This window comes from Chanodichthys erythropterus, chromosome 12, assembly GCF_024489055.1.
Source record: "Chanodichthys erythropterus isolate Z2021 chromosome 12, ASM2448905v1, whole genome shotgun sequence".
Lineage (NCBI taxonomy): Eukaryota > Metazoa > Chordata > Actinopteri > Cypriniformes > Xenocyprididae > Chanodichthys > Chanodichthys erythropterus.
The window spans coordinates 37691992-37716110 of record NC_090232.1 but is presented as its reverse complement, the minus strand read 5'-3'; the positions used below and the strand labels follow the sequence as shown (position 1 = coordinate 37716110).

General features: G+C 39.5%; 1 protein-coding gene across 4 annotated transcripts; it reads right to left on the bottom strand.

The window, feature by feature from the left end:
• Nucleotides 1-32: 32 nt before the first annotated feature.
• Nucleotides 33-24015, bottom strand: prr36a (proline rich 36a). Of its 4 annotated transcripts, XM_067404691.1 has the most exons (7): nt 23725-24015; nt 13028-13744; nt 12669-12756; nt 8307-8464; nt 5544-8195; nt 4343-4398; nt 3342-3511 (listed from the first exon to the last, which is right to left on the bottom strand). In XM_067404691.1, the coding sequence occupies exons 2-7, from the start codon at nt 13632-13634 to the stop codon at nt 3458-3460; spliced, it is 3615 nt and encodes a 1204-aa protein (XP_067260792.1). In that variant the 5' UTR covers nt 13635-13744; nt 23725-24015; the 3' UTR covers nt 3342-3457. The 4 variants fall into 4 exon arrangements, with proteins under 4 accessions (XP_067260790.1, XP_067260791.1, XP_067260792.1 ...); XM_067404689.1 differs by lacking the exon at nt 4343-4398 and having other exon boundaries at nt 33-3511; XM_067404690.1 differs by lacking the exons at nt 4343-4398; nt 23725-24015 and adding an exon at nt 22857-22990 and having other exon boundaries at nt 33-3511.
• Between the last annotated feature and the right edge of the window lie 104 nt (nt 24016-24119).

Sequence of the window (24119 nt, the reverse complement as noted above, 5' to 3'; positions counted from 1 at the left end):
GAAAACATTAAAATACAGTGGGCGTCCAAGTAATCTGTTACAAAGTCCAGAAATAAATCCTGCTGGCAGTCCTGGCCCACTGCCTACTTTTCTCTATAAAACAAAGAAATAAAAAAAATGCTTCCTTTCAAAATAATAAATTACAAAAATATACATAAAAGTAGGAAAATGTTCCACACAGATGCAGTTATGTCTTTGTTGATGGAAAATCTCATAAATATCAGTTTAGAGGGCAGAGCATTATGAATAATGTTGTATTCCTTCATTTGTCTTATTGTAAATCAGCCCAGTCAGAGCTAGAGAGTCATTTTCAGTGCATTATTTTTACTGCTGGTTTGTGTCAGTAGCTTTCCCTGTACATTTTTGTAAAGTGATATGTCAAGTTATACAACAGTAGTTCAGCCAAAATACAGTGAAAGTCAATCTACCTGGAATCCCTGTGTTCCCTGATTAAAAAGCAAAGTGGTTCCTTTGATGTATTTATAAAAAAAATAGTAGTAACAATTCTTCTGCAATTACAGTGTTCAAAACAATACTATATATAATCTATTATATAACCACTACTTCACAGCACTGGACAAACAGGCAGTACACCATTATAGCACAAATGAAATAAAACCTCTTCATAATCTCTCTTCATAATACAGTAAATGGACTTTAAACATTTTCCCTTTTTAAAATAATATACATGTACCTTCACAAAACAACAAAACGGATAATATAGGCGAGATAAGCTCCAACAATCAAATTGTGCTTTAACATTTCTCTGGGCAATCACCAATTGCCAAATTCAGTCAATCCATTCAATCAGATATGTGACAAACAAAACTCCTCAACAGACACACAAACATCAATTAATGTATAACATCTGTCTAATCTAATTACATGTTAAATTTGGGTGAACATATTAGGCCTACTTATGTGACCCACTGGATTCTTTGGAATTCTTTGTTCCAATAATTCATTTTTTCCCCCCAGACTTTAACGCAGAGATAAGATGCAGAGAAATACATAGAGACAGATCAGTGCAGAACACTTCAAAAAGACAATTTCTCTCATTTATACTAGATGAGACTAAACAATTTGACCCCAAGGAGGGTCAGTAAACACTTGGTAGACTATTGTGACAGTGTATGAGAGTGCTAATTTAGCACCTCCAGCTCTCTAAAGGTGGGAGTCATTCTGAGGCACAGCAAACCAGAAAACCTTATTTAAACTGCATGAGTGTGGTTATGAGAGTAGCTCCTTGTTCCTCAAATAGATAGTCATTCAAAGATCGGACAGGTAAGGGAGGCACAGTGTTTAGAAGGTTCACAGTATAGATTATTTGATGTAGCTGCACGGTTGTCATCTCATAATATAATTACAAAATTTCTGTAACACATTAAAATCTAGAATGGCAAAGTTTCTGGTGTCAGCTATTTATAAAATGTTACAGCAGTGCATATAGTTTGGAAAACAAACAAAAACCAAATCATAATTGTAGGTCACAAATTTTCATGTGTCATTCTTCATAAGGATTAGACCAAAAACAGTCTTTGACGCCCCCAAGATCTGTTTAGAAATTTTGTGTAGCTGTGCATTCTTTGGAAAATCTGTAATTGAACTTGCAATTAAACATTGCAATTGGGAGCAACTGAAGTTGTCGAATGAAATTTCCTTCAAAATACCTCTGTAGTCAATCCTGTAAATCTTGTGTCAACCAGTAGATTTAATTAACGCACAGAAAAGGGGTTGCTTGATAACATTTTGTGCTATTCAATTGCACAAGAGCTGAATTAAACCATTTTGGGCTTTTGTAATCAGCACAGAGCAAGAAAAAAGAAAAAAAAGAAAAAAAAAATACCTGCTTGATCTGAATTTGAAACCTGCATGTTTCAATTTACCTCATCTTTTTCACAGATCTTTTGCTCAGAGAAGCCAGAGAAAGGAGCCCATTTTCTTTTAACTTGCTCAGTCACTGAGTTGGCATCTTGCCTCCATTGTGGGTAGAGAGCTCAATAATGAGATAAATGTATGTAGTCCAAGCCAGCCATCTCCATTAAACCTTATGGAAATAGCTTTTTTGCATGGGGGCAGGTCAGATATGGCTGATCAATTTGGCAGGGAGGCTGTATCAGTAGCATAAAAATATGGACTGTAGTTTTCCATTGCTTTGGGGTGGGGAGTTGAAATGAAAGCTCACTGCACTAGAATAACTCTCAGGATGAAGACAAATCAAAGAAAGAGCAAAATGATGATCGTCCAGCACACTGTTCTGCGTGTATCAGTTTCTTTCTTACTCAATTTTCTACTCCAACACTAGCTGAAATACTACAGAACTGAAATGAATGAACCCGTCTAATCCGTGACTACATCCTCCAAAAGACTATCAAGACAAGGCTCCGTTATCTAATGCTACAACATGCGCTTCTCTATTGGTGGACCTTCATCTTAAGTTTTTTTGAGTCCAGAAGTTCATATTTGGGAAGCTTCTTATTCAACTTTCCTCAGTGATGTGTCTCCAGCTCTACCACAGTCCACTCACCTTGAGCAGAGCTGCCTGGAACCTCAGGTGAGAAGCTGCTCACAGACGTCACGGTGGCTGAAGGGGGTGTCAAAGGTGGCAACAAGTTGGGCCACAGGCTGCTTTCGAGGGGGCTGAGTGTCCCACCTGCTCCTCCGGGTAGCAGAAAAAGGGGCGAGCAACCATCACCTGCAAGCATTAATGTCTGATTGATGAGCTGGTGAACAATGTCCACCTTCTTCCCCCAGTCAAACTCCAAAGGTGGAGGTTGCTCAGTAAATCCTAAGGGAGAAGAACTGTCTTGGTGTGATGCAGGGTCAGTGTCCTGAAGTTCTCGCTGTGGATCTTGAGTAGTAGACTTTGGGGAAGGTGTTGAGTATTGTGAATAAAGATCAGCAGAGTCATTTTTTTCAGTGCATCTTTGCATGTCTTCTCCAGGGCACACATTAAAAGATGTTTTATCTTGTACTTCCTCAACCACTCTTTGTCCCTCCTCCTCCTGTTCATCTTCTGTGTCACTTGCTTCCAGAGTTTCATAGATGGTGGAGAGTCCTGATGAAGGAGAGAGGACGACTGGTGTATGCACCTTGTGTTTTTGCTGCTGCTGCTGTTCAAGTTCTTGTTGCCACTGCATGATCTGCTGTCGTTGCTTCAGTTCTTGCTCCTGTTGCTTAAGTTGCAACTCAAGTAAATTTCTCCTCTGTTCCTCCTCCTGCTCCTCCCTTTCATTCCTCACTTGTTTTTCTTCTCTTGCTTCTTGTCTCTCTTGCTCTCGATTACGTTTTTCCTGTCGTTGCTGGATCTCATGAAGGTGCTGTTGGTGTTGCTCTAGACATCGAAGCTGTGTGTTTGACACCGCATTTGGTATTCTGGGTGGGAGGTCAGTGGGCAGTCGTGGTGGTTGGGTCACATGTGCAGCACGTGGCCGGAGACGAAGTTTGGATGACATCGTCATTTGGATGGAAAGCAAGTCATTTGGTTGTGGTGGAAAGCATAAGTTCCTTTCTGTGAATGAAACAGTGTCCAAAGCATGTTAAAATAGGAGAGTGAAGCAGAATGCAATAAAACAATGTCAAAGATGGCTGTGGTGAAGCAGAAAAAAAAGCATTATGGAGAAACAAAATTGTGAGATTGCAGTATAAGATGAAACAATTGTAGCAAAGAAGGAAAGAACAACTACTAATTTTGCACCTTGTGACATTCTCTTAAAATCATTTTGTGAGATTTGTGCAATAAAAGTGGCACACCCTGTATATGCAGTAACCACTAACTATTGTGAAGAGCAAAAAAAAAAAAAAAAGCAGCTGATGAGGTAAACAATCTCCCTTAATGTGAAGAGCTGAACACATGCAAAAGTGAGTGCTCACCATGCATATTACAATACAGCAGGAAGCAAACAGGTTCTTTTTTTAAACAATGAGAAAACATGACCCACCAATAGACCCATGCATATAAAACAAAACATGCTTTACACAATAAGCCACCTCAGTGTACAGCATATTTCTTTTGTGAGGTGAGCATGCTTAAAAAAAACAGGAAAAATTACAGAAGTGCATTGTGCAAAGCAAGTCCAGTTTGGGGATTAAGAACAACCCAGCATAGGGATTTACTGAAGTCCAATTAGTCCAGGTAAATATGTCAAGCCAGGTCCTTTCAAATAGCTTCAGCTCAAACAGTTAATAATCAGAGTGATTAAAGCAGTTTCACCCTGTTAGTCCCAAAGTGGAAGGTGTGCAAAGTCTACTCCAGAAGCAGCGGTATCAAAATAGATGGAGAATTTATTTAAAAAAAAATAAAAATAAAAATAAAAAAAATGAGGTGGAGGACCTAAAGCACCTTGATAGAGTGTGAGATCCAGAAGGTTGATGGGGTCAGATCTTGTTTTTCCTCCTCTGGATGGTAGGGAGTTGAGAAGAAGGCGGGATCAAACAAGGAAAGGAGGAGGGAATACAAGCAGAAGGACATACTTCTGCAGCAAAAACTCTTCTGCTGCAAGCATCTGGTTCTCTTTACATAATTCACTTACACAAGATTTAACATATGTATTCGTGTGCAAATGTGTATGTACAAGTTTACAATTTAGAATTAGCAACTTAATTATAATGCCATAAGTGAATAAATCAAATATTCCATTGATTATGACTTAAAGTGTGCTCTGAAGTTTTAACAACATAAAAAAACGATACCAAGAATTAGTGTCTCGGCCTTATGTACTAAATATTTAATTTTTTTATGTTTTATAATATTAAATACCTAATATTAAGATGAATATATCATCGTTATCTTTATTATTTGGCTACTTCATATGTTACCAGTTTAAAAGTTCATAGTGATGGATGAACAGTGGGCATTAAAATAGACCAGTACAAATTACCTTGAAACGCAAACATCAAAAAACATACAGAGAGAAAAGAAATCATGTTAAACGTCTAACCTTTATTTAACGCTAAGACAATAAGTACTCCAAATAAACAAGGCATAAAAAAGTAAGGGGTTAGCAAACCCTAAAGTGCAGAAGAGAGAAACATGTGAGGACAGAATATGATGATGATGGGAAAGGAATGAAAGACTGGCATTTACAGTTAACAGACAACAGAATACAAAAAGCAATGAATATGCATTTGTTTAGTAAAAAAAGAATTGGATAAATACACAAAATATGTTGAAAGTCCCATTACATTGTTCATTTTTCTTCTTCAAGGCTTCTTTTTTGTCATTTCAAAGACTCCACAAACAATTTCATGCCAGTTCAGACCAACACCCATTATTAGTTTTAAAAAGAATAGTTAAGAAAAAAAATCACCTCAAGTGTATACGGTAGTAGCTATTGCACATACAGGTTCTAAGCCATATACTTATAAATGTAATTTTAATAGCTGTATTAGATTGTGTAAGTGGCACTGCTGAATGAGTGTTTTCTTAACTGAATAAAAAGACATCAACTAGGAAACCCCAAGCTAGACAAAACCCTTATTTAGGGATGACATCAACATGGTTCACTGGAGAGTGGATTTTTAAAGTGCACTCTATACGTTACCTGCCAGGGGACTATCAGTCTTTTCGCATATAGTGGAGTAGTAAGGATGCGGAGTGTCAAGATCTTGCTCTTCTTCTAGGTGCTGTCGGGATGAAGGGTCAGTCAAACCTGACTGTAAGGGTACAGCTCCCGGTACTGAATCAGGCTCAGGCAGCTCCCTGGACTCTCCACACAGCATGTACTGTTGTTCTGGGTGGGACTGGAACTCCCCATGTTGGCTTTTGATATTATCAATCTTTCCCCCAGATGGAGCAGTAGGCATCATGATCAACTCTTTAAGAAGAGATGGATCCTTGGCCTCATCTGAGAGCTGCTCTTCATTTTCAAGAGAAAAGATGCCAGGGCTCTTGCTGCAACTCTCGGCAGATGACTGGGCATTGGAGTTAGAGGTCATGTAGTCAAAGCCATAGGATGCAGCAGAAGTGGCAGACTGAGGGGTCTCACTACCACCACCAGCTTCATTCTCCCCGCCCATTTCTTCACGCTCCTCCAAACTGGACAAATTGTGGCCCACAGGCGCAGTTCCATAGGCATTCCCAGTGCCAGGTAGCTCAGCTTGAGGTTCACCGATCTGCATTTCACCTTCTGTGTCACTTGCCTCATCCTCAGTAGCTGATGAAGGGGATGATGGAGCAGTTGCTGGACCACCCAGTACATCATCAGCTGGCAGAGTTTCTGGTTCATCTTCCTCATCAGCATGTTCAAGGTGGATGCCTAGGTCCTGCATGATGTCAGGCAGGACAGTGGGGATAGGGTTTAGCGGTTCTGGTTGCAGCTCCTCTTTAGAATGAGTTTCAATACCGGTGAACTTTTTGCAATCTTCTACCTCCTCTGGTATACTTGTGTCTCTGTTACTATCAGATGCTAGGTCAGGGTCACTGGAGGTACCAGACTGGAATTTGCAGGTTTGAGAGGGTGTCAAGCCCGGTTTGGGGCTAACATCTCCCTCTGCAGCAATTAGTGGGGCTTGTTGAGGTGAGCAAGTTGGAGGCTCAAAAAGGTTTGGTGGTAGAGGGGAAGAGCCCCTTTCAGAGCTTACATCAAGTGTAGCTTGAGCAGGTGTTTGCATTGGGGTTTCTGGGTCTGCTTGCCAACATTCAGAGGAAGGACTTGAGAGAAGAGTAAAGGCAGGTTGTGGTGGCTGGGCCCAGGCATCAGCAAAGCAACTAGACTGGTTCCACTGGGTTGCTGGAGGAGCAGAGGGAACCATGGGAGGCGGCTGGATTCGGTTCAAGTTGTCTAATCTGTAGTCTTCGGTCAAGTCATCCTCATCTGCATTCCCATAACTTTCAAGCCCACTCTCAGTGATGCCCTCACTTGCCATCTCTACATCTTCATCCTCTTCATCATCCTCATTGTCATGATGCTGCCCATGAGAGTCCTCTGCTCTTTCTGACCCTACCTCCATGTCACAAACTCGATCATCATCATCATTATCATCGTCGTCATCATCATCTTCGTTAGCAAGAATATCAGGAACCTTCTCAAAGTCAGGGGACCCAACAGATGCACCTTCACCATCAGCTCCTTTAAGGCTTGCATCACCTAGATCATCCATGCTTTCCGTGCCCTCTAGGACACCTGGAGCACTGAGCTCTGATGCTCCCTGCTGGCTGCAACTCACATCCTCGGAGTCAAGCTCTGAAAGCAAGGCCCCTGCCCGCCAAACTGACCCAGCAAGCCCAGCTGACCCAGGTCGAGACTCTTCGGTAGGCTGGGTGCCACTCATTTCTGAAAGAGATACTTGCTGACTGCCTTCCCTTTCTTCTTCTTCCACATCTTCATAACAGTCACTGTTAATTGGCTCAGCTTTTTCCGCCACCTCTACACCTGAGGACACTAAAGCAGCAACAGAGTTATTAACTGGTGAAGCAGTCAAGGTTTCCTGCTCAGTTGCTTCCTGCGCAATTGGTGCCACAGCCATAATAAGCTTTTCATCAACTTTGCCAGACACATGCTCTTCAGATTCCTGATCAACTGCAGATGATGTCGGACAAGCCACTTCAACAGGAATAGTTTCTATTAAGGCCTCTTGAGCTTCTGGCTCTGTATTAGAAATATCCAGCACACTTTGGGAGTTTACATTAGGGACCTGCACATCTACGTTTTCCAGCACATCTAAAGAGGAGGTTGGTGCATCCAGGGAGCTCTCGACAGTTGGAGTAACTTCAGGCCCTGAAACAGACTCTTCCCTGGCTATGGCAGCAGCTGTTGCTACAGCAACAGTAGCTACAGCAGCTGCTGAAAGTTGCACAGACTCTGCTGCAGCTTCTTTATCATCAGGCTTTGCTGCAGATTGTTTATCATCGGGCTTTCCTTTGACAAGGGGCAAAACAGACTGTGTTGGTTTAGAAGGCTGAAGCTTCACACCAACCATGCTAGCTGCTTGTTTGTGACTAGGAGACGCTGCAGCATTCTTGCCTGATGCTGGCCGTGAGGGATTGTTTCGTGGACTAGGGGGCACCTTACGTGTTGGTACGCTTTTTTTGTCATCTGGTTTGGGTTGAGGCGCTTTGATGCTAGGTGGAGGTCGTTTAGTTGCTGCAGCTGGCTTTGGAGCCTCTGGATTTGAAGACTTGTTGGAAGCAGGATGAGATATTGTTGAGGCAACTGTTCTTTTTGCAGGTGCTGAAGTGGTTGTTTTTCCAACATCTATAAATGACAAATAGATTGTGATGACTTGATGAAATGAACAAATTAAGCAATGCTTTTTCATAAATAATATAAATTTAATAAATGGTAATCCAATAAATGGTGCGCCACCTTTCCGAGCAGCTGATGCTGTAACCAAGGGTTTAACAGGCTGTTGTGTAGCAGTGCGGCTTGTTCTAGTAGCTGCAGCAGTAGAAGCAGTTGTACTGGTTACCGTTCTTCCTGTAGCAGATATAGCAGTTGGTCGTGGGGCAGAACTTCCAGTTGCCCTAATAAAGAACACACAAAAAAGTAATGAGCAGTTTAGAAAAAGAATGATGTCTGTTTGATGTTTGCCATTTTAATCTTAGTGTTTGATGCATTTTACACATTCAGATATTTTACTGTATGAAAAAGGTACAGAAAGCATATAGATGAGTTATGTTTCAAGCTATAATAATTAGTTTCATTACAGTGCCTTTCAAGATATTGGTTTTTGCCAGTACATGCACAAAATAGGTTCTTATCAAACCAGCTTCCTGCTTTTGGTAGTAAATCTGTAGTCTGTAAGCGTACCATAAAAGCAATTTCAAGCAGAAAACCAATCCACTAGGGCCATTCATCAACTAATGCATCTACCACTCATTTCTCTAACCTGAGAGAAAGTGACTTGGGTTGGGAGGAGGAAACAAGAAAGGGGAGAGAGAAAAATTGTGTGATGAAGGAAATAGGAGCGGGGATGGGTAAAGCGTTTTGTAAGTGACCACATTAGGGAGAAATGGAAGATGATAATCAATTTCCTTCAGTCTAGCCTACACTCCCTTAATGTAGTTGCTCCTTAATTCCTCCTTTCATGTTCTCATAGGGGAGAATTAGTGATGAGAAGATCACTTGCATCATCTCATATACTTTGGTTACTTGCCATTTAATAGATGCTTTTAGTCAAAAAGACTTGCAGTTCAAAAATTGCCTTTAGCTAGATGATCGACAAGCAAATTTCCCTTAACTGGACCCAACACTCAGCCTAACATGCTGATATGATCTGATAAAGTTCTTGTTTACAGTTTGTTTTATTTAGACATGAGCACAACAGGGTAACAGTCACAGAAACAAAGAATGCTGCTGAAAAATTCTATGGTCACAGTTTAGTGCCACTGTATGCCCACAGACCCTGATGCCATGTTAACTTGCTTAAGCTCAACATTAGTGAATCCCAGATAACAGTTACAAGCTTCTAACCTAAATAACAGGCTGCAACTAATCACAACTAAAAGTAGTAAGACAATAATAAGAGTAATACTAGGCAGGGAAAACTGTTGACTCAGAAGAACATCTATATTTAGTTATACATGTAGATACAGTCAAACACTGCGGAATGCCATTGGAACCAATTAGCTAACATCTCTTTAAATGTCATGACCTTTGCATTAGCCTTTATAATCAAAAACACCATAAAAGACTTTTTGTGAGCAAGAATTAGATCCACTAGAACTTCAAAAGATAAGAACTGTATGAAGCATGTTGGAATTCTCAGTTCCATGCCAATAACCATGACACAAGACATACTCCAGCTCTTTGTGCAGACAATACAGGCAATGAGCAAACTCCTTATAGTATAGTGCACAATAGTGAATATGGTCAAATGGCTTGGCCCCACATGCCAAGGCTATAACATCTCCCCCACAAATTATTCTGAAACAACAGCCAATTGTTAAAAAGGATGAGAACAAAAGAACTGGAATTTCCCAATACAATTCTATGACCTACATTAAGTTTATTTGTACTAACTAGGATACAGATTAAACCATCTTTGGTCAAATTAAAGCAGAATAAAGACAACAATGGGGAAAAAGAAAATAGAACTGTGATCCCATTACATAAATAGAGGGCAACTAATACAACAGGAGAGCATTAAGGCATTAGATAAGCGTAGCATACCCACTAAGGTAAACAGATTTGTTTATCTTCATTTCTGTAGCATTATGGCTACAACTCAATTAAAATGATGCAGATGGAGAGAACAAACCAAATAGTTTCCACGGAGATGCTGACCTCAAAAGCTCAGACATCCAAAGGATAAAGTACTTACAAAAAAAAACTTTGCCTGTTTAGGGCTCATTATACTTCTAGCCAAACAGAACAAATTTCCAAGGCTATAATTTTGATAAAGACAAGACTAACAGACATTAACATGGTCAACCCCATTATGTACCTATTTTTCCAAGTCCTAAACAAAATAATTGGTTGAGAATTTTAAGATGACAATAAAACGTCAAAGCCAAATGCTCTGCAAATGTGAATGGTAGTAGAGTTTGCACTTTTCTAAGGTTAAGAGGTCAAAGACGCTCCTAGAAGCAATCTCCCTTTAACACAATGGGAAAGAACACAACACCCACTGGCACAGACATCTGTATATCAATAATTAAGTTTTAATTAAGTAACGGCCATTAGGATGAAGGTTCTGTTCTGGGTTTAAAGAGGGAAAAAAAAAAAAGAAAAAAAAAAAGTGTGCCATTCAACAGAGCCTTGGGCAGTGGATTTTTCTTACACAGTAACACACTGCTTTGATACATCACTCAAGGTTTTAACCGCTTCATTCATTCTGGACCTTTAAGGGTTTTAAATACTTTTATTTTCAACCTCATTAGCACCATTTTAAAATTTATAAGCTCATTCATTTTTAAATATTTGTATAATGTGACAGAAGCCATCTGGTTAACCAGTAGTATTGTAGCAAAGGAAAAGGGAAAACAAATGGAGAAAGACTAACCAGCAGCTTGGTTCAAGGGAAATTAAAATGGTCCATGACTCCCGCAGGGTAAAAATTTAAGAGGCTCACTTTGCAACCTAGACAGGAAAACTCCCAAATACAAAAGAAAAGTGCTGTGCTCACCAAATCAAATTATCCAAATCCCATGAAACTACAAACTGTGTGAGCAAGACGGTTGTTATAGTCAGTTACAGACAAAGAACCATGGCCAATAACCTCTTACCTCAATCACAATGTTATCTATAGACAGGAATATTGAAATATCTAGCCAGCACATATACATATACCATAAAGAATAAAGTAAGAGTGAAAGCGAAGATGAGAGGAGAGGGAGACGCTGTAGATGGATCATGAGAAGACTTTGATGGAACTAGTTTACATTTCCCACAGTCGGGGTGTGATTGTGTTTCTGCAGTGCAAACATTTCATTTGAAGCTGGAGTGAGGATATATATTGTGCGACATGCATCAAAGGAAGATGGAAAAAAATAAATAAAAAGATCAAATGGGTGCTCATATACTCACACTATTCACTACCCATTTCTCCATTATCTGAGCATTTCATTAAAGACTGAATTCAGAGTCAATGCAGAAACACAGTGTGCACACAAACCACACCCTGTAGTTCTGTTTGCCGAAAACACACATCCTAACAAAAGTGAGTCAAAACAGCCTTGTAAACTGACATTGCAACAAACACATGGAATTAAGACATAATTAAACTAATCAGCAGACAAGACCAGTCATATCCACATTAACTGAGGAGATTGGATAGGGAAGTAATCAGCCGCAACAAAGTTTAACTCTTCAAAACAAGTTTCCCACACTTTTCCGGCAATGACTTCAATGACGTGCAGTCGTTTGTGATTACTAAATATAATTTAAATTTAATATAAATGTATAATATTATCATACAATTTGTTTTTATTGATAAATATATCAGAAATCACACTCACAAAGTGAATTGTTAATGATACGATTTTAGATCTGAGCAACAAAGAAAATTCTATGACTGATTTAAAACAATGTAATATTTTATAAACATTTCCAAATTTACCATGGAGTTAATGTTTTCATTGTGTTATAGGCATTTTTTATTAATAAAAAGAATGAATAAATGGTAATAAGTTGGGAAAGGAAATCATTTGTGAGGAGGGGATGAAAATAAAATTGATCAGTCCTAGACATTTGATTCTGATAATGATTAAGTAAAACTGCAAAACAATTTAATGTTGGGATGAAAGGAATGAACAAGAGACTGAAGACAACAAAGGACAGACAGACATAATTGGTAATGTAGCTAACTTGGATCATAAAAGCAGCTTAACTCAAGTGAAGATACCAATTATCATTCCCAGAGAGTATCATCAACAAAAAGATCACTGTTGAGCCTATACTCTGGTAAAGCCTGATCTAAGCAGTCTTTCAGGGAGACTGACTCACAAAGGGACAGAAACTTGAGTCAATAACTGCCAGACACACAATAGAGACCATTCCATCGCAAAAAGCATGCAGTCATTGATATTTGTATTGTTTCTCCACTAAACGGTGTCCCAAACACAAATCAGTTCCCAAATGTGACTGCATCCAGAGCTGCCTTATTGATGCCTTAAATCCACATAAAAGTAGTATAATTGTCCACTTCCCAGCATTTCAATTTTCCATTCAAATACAGTCAAATTTCCAAGCACAAACTACCATCTAAACTTCCAAAAGCTGCTTTACCTGTTAGTTTTGGGAACGGCAGTGGTTTTGGCTGTGGCTGAAGTGCTGGGTTTGGCAGAAGGGGCAGCGGCTGGCCTTGGAGCTGGAGCTGAAGAAAAGAAATTGAAATAAATCATGGTCCAAATTGAAAATTCACAGGGATTGCTCTGGAAAATAGTGGTAAAATAAAATGCAAAGCCATGATGAAAAGAACCACAATTAAATAAAATGACATTTTTAATTTTACAATAAATTGTCTGCATTGCAAGAGGTGTGTGTTACATCTAACACATGCGAATAATGGATTATTCCCATGGATTAAATCCAAAATTAAACTCAGTAAGTCATCTAGTAAACTCATACATGCCAGGCCATCTTACCTGTGGTTCTGGGTTTGGTTGCAGCACTTGTGGCACCGGTGGCAGGTCTTCTACTCAGGCTGGTGGCTGTGCTGACAGCTGTTCCTGTCTTTGTTCCACTGGCAGCAGTTGTTGTTGATCTGCTAGTTCCAACAGTCGTTACTTTAGATTGGGCCCTTGAGGTTGAAACAGCAGAAGAGCTCACAGGTTTCTTACTGGGACCAGAAGGTCCAACATTAGTGGTGGTTTTTTTCTTGTCTGCAGCATTAGTGGAAGCTGGAATGGGTTTCTTGGTTGGGGTACTTGCTGCAGTCTTTGTGAGGCCATTAGCCACACGGCTTTGGGTTGCTTTGGGTCGTGTGCCTGGTCCAGTGGTTGCTGGGCCTGCAGCTGTAGTCTTGCCTTTGACTGGGCCTTTGGATTTGGTTTTAGCATCTACTGCTTTCCCAGGAGCTTCCTTCACAGTTGGAGGAGCTGCTTGCTCATTTTGGGGTTCATCGGGTTGTGGAGGTGATGGTGTAGTGCCATTTTGAGATGCCCCGTCACTGCCGGTTGGTTCCGTTATGGGTTCTGTTCCTTCAGTTTCCATTGGTTCAGATGGTGATGTGGCCACCCCATCAGGTTTCATCTCCAATATTACCCGTTGATTGGTTGCTGCTAGAGACGCTTGCTGGATTCAGTGCTGTTCACACACTGAACCCAGGGATAATGTATGTGTTGACCAACTAAATAACTGCCCTGTAAAAACATGGGAAAGACACAAACACAATCAGTATGGCAGAGAAAAGCTTTTGCCATGTATAATAGAATTAAAGACTTTTAAGTGACTATGAAACTAAGAGGGTTAAGAAATAAAACACTCCACTGATAGAAAACTTTAAGTTAAATGGGAAGCAGTGTTTTCTAAAGGGAACCATTCCCATGAAGTGCAACTTGGGAAAAACAGGAAATAGTGCATTATGAAGGAACCAAAATACAAAAAAGATCAAGTCCAGGTCAAACATCCTAGAGAACGAGTCACTGAAGTCTTAAAATTGTTTGCAACCTAGAATGGAGTACTATAAAAGTATTCTGTTTAAAAAAATAATAATAAAATCAATTGTGATTGCCAGAAATACAAATACAATGTGTCATGTTACAGGATGGAAATTGATCCCTGTATATTTTACAACTTATAACTTTACCATTCACTTTCACTGTATGGAAAAAGCAGCAAAAACATTCTGCCAAATATCTCCTTTTGTGGGAGAAAAATAATATGGGTTTGGAATGACATTTAACAAATCAAAGCATTCTAGAAGTAAAACTATGAATAATTATTTTCTATTCACAACAACAACTTGAGTGCTGAGAAATTTTGTAAAGATTTTTAGTGAGTCACCAAGACATTAGTCAAAAATGGCTCCATTAAAAGGAGGAAGAAAAAAAAAAAAAAGATATTAAGATGATTTAGCGTTGATTTGTGTGGATCATTTACACAATGCCGTCACCACCACCTGCTATACAGAAATATGATGCCATTATCTGGACTGTAGGTTTCATCTACCTGCTCATACAAACTAGTAATTTCCTGTCTGCCAAGTGTAAACAGTGATATCATTATTGAAGAAACACCCATGTCCAAGTAGACATCTTTTTCACCTATCATCTTTCACCACCTCACCTAACCAAATCCACATCTTTTCATGGCTCATAAATAAACACAAATCAAAATTTGGTAAAATTCTAAAAGAAAAGTATTTCAATAACTATTTTAATGAAGCACTGCGCGATGCAAGTCATTTTCTTTCCTTCAGGGAGTGACGCAAAAGCTCGTCAGCAAAACGATTGTGCTGTTTGGGCTTTAAGAAAGAAGGATAAAGGGTCAATGTGGTGGAGAGGGGGGCTATGCACCCATTCACCCCTCTCCTTTCTCCAAACTCCTTTATTCAGAATCCTCTTGTCTTACTCCTTAACCACATAACCACAACCCCCCTCTTTCTTCTACTCTCCTTCCCCTCCTCCTCTCCATCAGATCTGTTCCCCGTCTGCAGAAATACAGATGGCCCTAGCAGCTGAGCTATTGTTCTGGCTCTCCAACAAGCCCAAGCCACCAATCCAGAGAGCAAATAAAGAAAGGGAAAAGGGGAAAATCGTGGGATGAAGTAACAATGACAAGGCAAGCAGAGAAATAAAATTTTAAATCATCATCATGCAGGAGATGAGTGGGCTCAAGTATGTCCCAATGAGGAAAACAAACAACGAAACTGAATAAAAATGTTGAAGCAAGTCACCCAAGAGACAGAAAACAAATAAGATGGATGACAAGTTCTTGAAACCTTGTCACCCTACAGGCCAAGATGATGAATTGGGATGTCACCGTTCTGCCCAGGACAGCACAAAAATTACCCAGAAGCCCTAGTTCTGTGTCTCCATGGTGATGTGAAGATCAACCAGGGGACATTTGAAAAGAAGAGAATCCAATTCAGTCAGAGATGACAAAATTTCAGTAAAAAAAAAAAGTTTCAAAAGCACAGATCATTGGAAATCAAGTGAGTCCAGCTATTTTATATCCAGTTCACATGGTTTCCCATAAATATCAAAAGTTAAAGTTTTATCAATTTTGTTTTCTCATGTCTATCTACTTAATTTTTTTAGTTTTGGTTCTAGTTTTAGCCATTTTTTTTGTACATTAGGTTAAAAAGCACTTGTGAGAGCATTCAGGTGCTCATGAAAAAAAGCCTACTTTATCATCCAAACCAAATCAGTCCACACTCTTAAAAAATAAAGTTCCCAAAAGTGGGTTTCACAGCGATGCCATTGAAGAACTATTCGGGATATTCTCATAACCTTCTAGTGAACAGTTCTTAAGATAATTTAGTGTGAAAAATCTTTTACCACTGTATTTACCTTTTGGGCAATGGAAAGATTCCATGGATGTTAAAGGTTCTTCATGGAACCACAGATGGCAATAAAGAACGTCTACGTTTAAGAGTGCAGAAAACACTTTAACCAACAAATTTCTGTGAAATTTTCTATGGCCTTTTCAGTTATTCATCCTTTTGAGTGAAGACTGATCTGCTAACAAATCTTTCAGACTGATGCGAGAACCTATTCAACCAATTCATCTAAAAAGAACTTACTCAAAGAAACAATTCGCTCATAGATAATCAAATTACCATGTTTACAAGCAAGCAATAGCTAATATAATATTGTAGAGCACAGCCTAACTAGGAAAATGCATATTCATGACTCCAGGCTTGGACAACATGATTTAAAAAAAAAAAAAAAAAAACTAATATTTGCAGTTTTTCAATGAAATTAGGAAGCCGACATCTGCCTCTCCACCATCAATTAAACCCCATTCCAGTCTTGTCCAATATCTTAATCTGTCATTTGTTTGGATTAGGGAATTTAGATGTATAGACTGAGGATTATAAAGGTGCCACAAGGACATTTTAAAAAGCATTTAAAACATGCTTCCCTAATCCTAAACCTAACCCTATATTAAACTTCTGGTATTATCAGACCTGAAATAAATGAAGCTGAAAGAAAATTTATAAAGCTGCTTTCCACATGGGGGTGTCCTTTCCAAAGTGTGTCTCGTTTTACTTAGTGTAGTGGTTTGATGGACTTTGTGTTGTGACAGCATTCCACTAAGCAGTTCAGAAACATCTGCAGACGACAGCTAGCGTGACACACACAGGAACAAAGCAAATGCCACATTCTAGGTCCAGTTTCTATAGAAAGTGTGCAAGAGAAACTGATATAAAACGAATAGGAACATAACGGGACCTTGCAAATCCAAATTCCTGCACAGGGCCTCCAGATCCTCAGGGCTGAGCCATAACCAACTGTCATAGACAAACATGCAGCTATTTCCATGCAGCTGTAGTTGGCCACATCCTGCATTCTTGTAATAAGAGCTAGCAGCAGGACCCAGGCCTCCGTTTAACAAATATCTACTTGTTTAGTTTAAACTTGTAATTTCACATGTAACTGGCAGAAACAGAAAAATAATCGGGATGGGATGAGAGATAGAATACCGAAACGAATTTCACCAGAAAGTAAAAAAAAAAAAAAAAAAAAAAAAAAAAAAAAAGGACATACCCCTCATACAGTCTGCCCATACAAGGCAGTGCTCTCACAACGCTACCACTGGCACACGCACTCCTAACAGATCAACACATGAAAACACTGAAAGAGTGCAGCAACACACCCCTCCTATTCCCTCTCTATTACTCCCTCCACATTACAGTCAATTATTCATCTGACTCCCACATCGTCTCCATGAGGCCGCTCTCACCAAAGACTAAAATGCTATAATGTGCATAAAGCCATTATTTAAGGTTTTTATAATGCCTTGTTCTCTTGACAGGTCTAAACATACAGGTCTAGAGCTTGCATCAAACAATAGTTTTTCTTAATAGTAGAGATACACCAACATATCAGCCAATAATCAATATTGGCTGATAAAAGCAAATTTTCACACTATCGGATATTGGCTGATAGTCATGGTCGATATATCCTGCCAATCAAAACAGGGCATGAAAATGTACTGCATTTGGGCCGTGTGTAAAGAAAATGCCAATAATGAATAATAACATTCAGAAAGTTAAATATTAATTTAATCTTCAGAATTTAGTTAATGCGTGTTAATATTAAGTAATGTGCTTATGTTTATAACTGATAGCAGTTACTCTGAAACAAGTTGATGAAATGGAGAGAATAAAGTTTTTTATTTTAATTTCTTTCAAAATATAATAATTCAAAATATAATTCAATTATAATTAAATAATTTAATATGTTCTTTTCAGCATCATTACTCCAGTCTTCAGTGTCACATGAACCTTCAGAAATCATTCTAATATGCTGTGCTGCTTAATATTTGTCAAGACTGATCATTTTTCAGGATTTTGTTTCCCCTGATGAATAGAAAAGAACAATTTTAAATTAGAAATCTTTTGTACTTACTGATCCCAAATTTTTGGAAAATTATGCATAAATCTGCAAATAATGAAATGGCATATGATTACAAATAATATTTTGAACAAACATCTGAAAACAAGTCTGTGCTTACTAAAGTCTGAACCGCTTCTCAAGTCGATAAATTCATCGTTCAGCATTTGCACACTTGTGACTGACCTCTGAAATTTGCATGGGCACCAGTCTGTGGGTGCACTTTTTACTTTCACTCTTGCCATATAGAAAACGACAGCCAGTAATAATTACGCCCGACTTTTCCAGTGTTAATTTTGAAGAAAAATCTCCAGAAACATAGTTAAACGTGCAACTAAACCCTTACCAGTATCTTAAGTCATAACACAATTAGCAAAAAAACATTTAATAAGCAAACAGAATTGTTTAACACATTTTACTGTTTAAATCCAATCTGCAATATCAGCACAGGAAAATGTATACATTTTTTTAAATGAAACTCTACAGATCCTCTTGGCCTGCATATCGGTAACATCCAGAACAAAATGGAACATGCTGCGTTGTGCTAGAAAACCCAGATTCCCATCTTTCTCCCAGAGTTACATCTCAGCATGTTTATGAGCACACCACATTCCTTAAAACGGACAAGAGACAGGAAGTCGCAACATTCATATACACCCACAACTGTGAGAGTGAAAACTTTCCCTGTGAAATAGGCTCCTCACAGAAAGGGGGAAATTCTTTAAAATGCGCAAAGTAATAAAAGTCACCAGTGGTGGGTGTGATTTCTCATCTTTCTGATTCTCCACACACAAACACGCACCTCTACAGATAAAATACACCCATACAGATATTATGCAAATCGGCACTTCCTGTAAATGCTCTGCACCATTTACACTATAGTTCCTTTAGCAGGTTTCAGTTCTTATCCTGGTCAATCTAAACAACCAGTCATCATTAGTACTGTAATTAGCATTGGTAAATGGTTACTGGATGGGTGTAGGGTAGGGCTGGCCGATATATCGCGTGCGATTGTCACCCGGCTTTACTGACGAAATGCGCTTCCCTGATTAGCGCTAAATCGCCATCACCTGCTTTCAAATGGAGCGGCATTTAATAGACAGAGCCGTAGTTCACTGAAAAGCTACGCAATATCGCGTTCATTATCGAAGGCGATTCATCTGCGATAATGAACGCGATATTGCGTGGCTCGTCAGTGATCTACGGCTCTGTCTATTAAATGGCGTTCCATTTGAAAGCAGGTGATTGTGATTCATGCGATATATCCCCCAGCCCTAGTGTAGGGAAGGGCAATGGGTTAGTATTATGTGTGGGGTCAAGCTGAAGTGTCAGACTTCAGGGAGTGTGAAACAGTAGTAACAATCCAGATAAACAGGAAGAAACATAACGACCCTGCTCCCACTCATCCAACAGGATTAACTCCAGACAAGCGAGCTGTCTGTGTTGTCTCAGTATAGGGTGTGAATGGGGCTTAATGACCCAGCAGGGTTTGATTTTGCCATGCGTAATGTAAGGATTAAGAGAGGACATTCCCCATTGTGTGGGGCGCACCATGCTGACAGGGGCTGGGCACAGCCAGAACGGAGCTGCCAAAACAGCATGAGAGATATTGTACAGAAAGAGGCAGCAAAACAACATGGAACTAAAAGTGGTCTAAAAGGACTTTTGAAGAAGCTCCTAAACTCTAAACTTTGCGCGTAAAAGGAGTAAAGCGAAAGCTGGAACCATCTCACGTGTTCAAGACAGAGAGACAAAAAAAAGATTAGTGTCAGAAGATGTTATGGAGAGGGAGGGAGTTTTGAGAGAGAGAAGGAGAGAAAGAACAGATGGTGAATGGTGGCGTGATGGTTTGGGTGTAGTTTGCATACTGGACACGCAGCAGGACGCTGTGATGGATAGAAACTGAGCCCACGAGGATTAAAGCAGGACATCGGTTCCATCTAAAACACACACAAACAAACTCTCTGCCAAGTTATCTAGCACTAGTTTGCTGACAGTTAAAAGCTCTTATGTCTGTGCCAGTGTTTTAGCAGATTTGGGGGTTATAAAACCACCAGAAAGGATTTAATATAATAAAAGGGGCATTTCAAAATGTTCTTTCCAAATGCAAAACTGACGTCAAGCACTGAGTAGATTATCCCTGTGGTAAAAACTCAGGAAGCCATTTCGCAAGAAACAAAAGAGTACCAGATTGTCTGGAATTCACATTACTGCAACTGGAGTCAATCTAGTTTATACTAAACTAGGTTACCAGAGTGTTTGTAAGGCATAAGCAAACCGATTTGATGATTAACATGGTTTATGTCATTAATCGGCTACAGAAAATTGGGGCTTCTTCCTTGCTGGGCATCTGCTTGTTCAACTCGACCACCCCACTGTGAGGTCATGGCTAAGCCAAAGCCAACCAGACATCTCAAAAGCTGTAAAATGGTACAATCTGTGACTGCTACATTGGCCAGGACATCAATAGATGTGCGTACAAACACCCTTAAACAATTCTTCTACCTTGACTCTACTCTTTTTAAATGATGGATAATACAATATTATAAGAACAATAGTGGACTACAGAATTTTCATAGACATAAAACTAAAGGTTTGGTCACATTAGCAAAATTTCTGCCAGGTTTTTTCAATAATGTGGCAATGTATGAAGCACTGCTCATACAACAGTCACTTTCAAACCAAGTAGCTTTTTTTTTTTTTTTTGGTCAACACCCCAAATCCGTGGTGAGACCAACTTGAATCTTGAACATCTTGCAAAATCTGCGTGTGGAAATATTTCACCCCCACATGAAATTTCCGATCATATGGACTCCTATTAAAATGACTGGATTTCACCCACAAAAATTCACAGAAATATGCTAATGTAACCGTGTCCTACCTTAAAAAAAAGACAGAAGAAACCTTATGTCATCTGCAAAATACCAACCACACATTTGAGAAGGACCAGCACCAAAATGCAACACCACAACGTATTGGTTCCAGCACAAGATGACTCAAGTGATGAAATCATTAGCTCACAGGATGCAATAGAAAGCACAATCAATCGCTACATAACAGTATCGACTAAAAAACAAGTCAGCGATTGGTGAAAATGTCCTGTTTAAACAAAGCTGTCAATTTAAGGACTCCATCATTGAGAAGTGTGGCTAAAACAACCAATAATAGCAGCTGTCCTTGCTCAACTCCATCCTGACTGACCCGAGCTCAGGCACACGTCGAAACAGAGAGGGGCTATCATAAATCTTAGGACAAGTAGGCATTACAATGAAAGCCTGTTTTCTGTTCTACAATTCTAGCATCAAACTGGTTTTAGCTCTGGATTGTCCAGTCAGGTCAATCTTGTTTTTTGGGGGGAATTACAACCACAGCTGGCATTACAACGTGTATGACGAATTCCTGAGACAACTGGGAAACACAATAGACCATTATGGGCTAAACAAGACATCATAGTGGATTCATATTATATGGCATCGGCAAGGGTGTTTTAAAATACCCTGTAAAGAATTTGATCTCTTGCAAATTGCTTAAAGGATTAGTCCACTTTCAAATAAAATTTACTCACCCCCATGTCATCCAAGATGTTCATGCCTTTCTTCAGTCAAAAAGAAATGAAGGTTTTTGATGAAAACATTCCAGGATTATTCTCCTTATAGTGGACTTCAATGGCCTCCAGACGGTTTAAGGTCAAAATTACAGTTTCAGCGCAGCTTCAAAAGGGCTTTAAACGATAACAGACGAGGAATAAGGGTCTTACCTAGCGAAACAATCAGTCATTTTCGAAAAAAAAAAAAAAAATACAACTGTATATGATTTATAAACACAAATGATTGCCTTGCACGTGCTTCCGCTTTACGCTGTATGTCCTACGCCTTCCACCATTTTCGTTTTTTCCGTAAGTAGAATAGGGAAGGCGTAGGACATACAGCGTAAGCTTTTCGAAGAATGCGGAAAGCGGAAGCACGTGCAAGGCGATCATTTGTGTTAAAGCATATACAGTTGTATTTTTTTAGAAAATGAGCATTGGTTTCTCTAGATAAGACCCTTTTTCCTCGTCTGGTATCGTTTAAAGCCCTTTGAAGCTGCACTGAAACTGTAATTTTGACCTTCAACCGTTTGGAGGCCATTGAAGTCCACAATATGGAGAAAAATCCTGAAATGTTTTCATCAAAAACCTTAATTTCTTTTCAACTGACAATAGAAAGACATGAACATCTTGGATGACATTTGAGCATTCAGGAAAATTTTATTTGAAAGTGGACTAATCCTTTAAAAGGTGCACTAAGCAAGTTTTTAGCTGGAACATATTTGACCCAATGGTACCAGTGGTTTTGAACTTAATAGTAACACCTAGCACCCTGGATGCATTACATTTTTCCACTTGTAATTATTCTGTTCGAACAGAACTCGCGCATGCAGATCTATTCTATCAATCTGGACCAAGCTGTTAACTTGTTTTCTAGCTTGCTTTGTTTAGAAGTACTGACTAAAATCACATTATAAAGTGAATTCTTTGTTAAAATTAGTAACTTGTTAATTGCATGATGCCGCTGGTCACGTGATTTCAATATGGTCACACCCATGAGGGGCGACCCGCTCCATGTAGAACGAAACGTCTTTTGGTATACGACTCAACTAATGTGGGTGTACCTAATTTTATAACGTGCTTTCAATCTTTTTATTTAAACCCTGTAAACTGGTGAGAAATCACCGAATGCACCTTAAAACCAACATTTGTTCTCGCACAAAACGACCGCTCATGAAAGAACCGCTGGTGAATGGGCAACAGTTCCCTGAGGCCGCGTAAATATCCGGGCCATTAGCGCTAAAAGCGGCCATGAACTTCTAGAACTGAATTCTAAAATGTAAACAGAGACAGGGTGTGATGAGAGACACGCTGTTATCTACAGACCTACTGGCGTTACAAGGGCAGGGTGATAACAGTATGACATCAACACGATTCAAACGATAATTTCAAGTCAAAACGAGGCATTGGCCAGACAAGCTCCGAGAAGTAGTCCACATCCATATCTAATGACGGCAATCCATGATAGTCCACTTATACTATCGATTCTCTCTGAGCTTTAGTAGTTTAGTCGGGTAAAGAGAGGCGAGGCGGGTCAGAATAGCCTAACACGCAGGACAGCTATGTGGACCAGCGTGTACTAGATTGGTTTGTCGAGTGAAGCGATGCTATCGGTGCGCGTTTCGATTCAAAACAAGGAATTCCTCAACATCGAATCTTTTAATTCTCAAAAACAGCTTCACGTTTTAAGCTGCTCATATACTAGAGAAAAACACACAAAAGGCAGCGATTTAAGATGCATGATGTGTTCATAATTATTTTGTAGGAAACAAAATTATCCTTTTATGCTTAAGAAAAACAAATGTTCCTCCAACGACATTCATTTTAATCTGAAGACGAATCGCTACATCATGTAACCGCAGCAGCCACGCGAGTCATTTCATTAATTACGATGCCCTTCACGCGCAGTGATTAAAAACACATCCAATAAAGAATCGGTGTTAAACCGAGCGCAGGCCGCTGTTTTTAGTTCAGAGTCATACCATGTGTTATAAATCAATTCATCCTTTGAAAGCCCAGCCCAACCCAAACATGTAAAATCCGAACGAAACCAAACCTTATTCGAGAAAATGTTCAGAAGGAAAACGGGATGTAAACCAAGTTGATAGTGGTCCCAAATTAAGTGAGAATGTGAGCCAGGCAAACAGGTTGAAAGATACGCAAAGTAAACATGCTCTAAATGCCATTCATTTACCTTCAGATGATCTTAAAAGCGTCTGGTTTCGACTCCTCTGCTTCAATCTGGAAAAACAGACAATCCACGACTTCACACCGGTGATAAGAGAGGCGTGCAGTTCCTTGTGCAAATTGCTTAAAATGTACAAACGTGCGAAAACCTTTATCTCTGCCCACTGCTTTATCCTCGCGCTTCACCGTGAGCTCAAACCAGTGTGAATGAAGTTAACCGAGTACTAACGTGGCAATTAGGATACAAAAAAAAAGGATCAAGCCACCAAAAAGCCCATAGGATTCCCGGTTTTCATCCAATGGGGTCAAGTACCGAAATTCACTTCAAAGGGCAGTGATGTCACTTTACAAACTATGGCCCCGCCCATCTAGCATCCAAGCACGCTGTATCACCATCATGTT

Coding starts and splice junctions, on each gene's coding strand:
- prr36a (XM_067404689.1), bottom strand. CDS start 13,634: ATGAAACCTGATGGGGTGGCCACATCACCATCTGAACCAATGGAAACT. Junction 8,465..12,668: donor GCCGTTCCCAAAACTAACAG/GTAAAGCAGCTT, acceptor GTTCTTTATTAG/GGCAACTGGAAGTTCTGCCC. Junction 8,196..8,306: donor AGCATCAGCTGCTCGGAAAG/GTGGCGCACCAT, acceptor TGTCATTTATAG/ATGTTGGAAAAACAACCACT.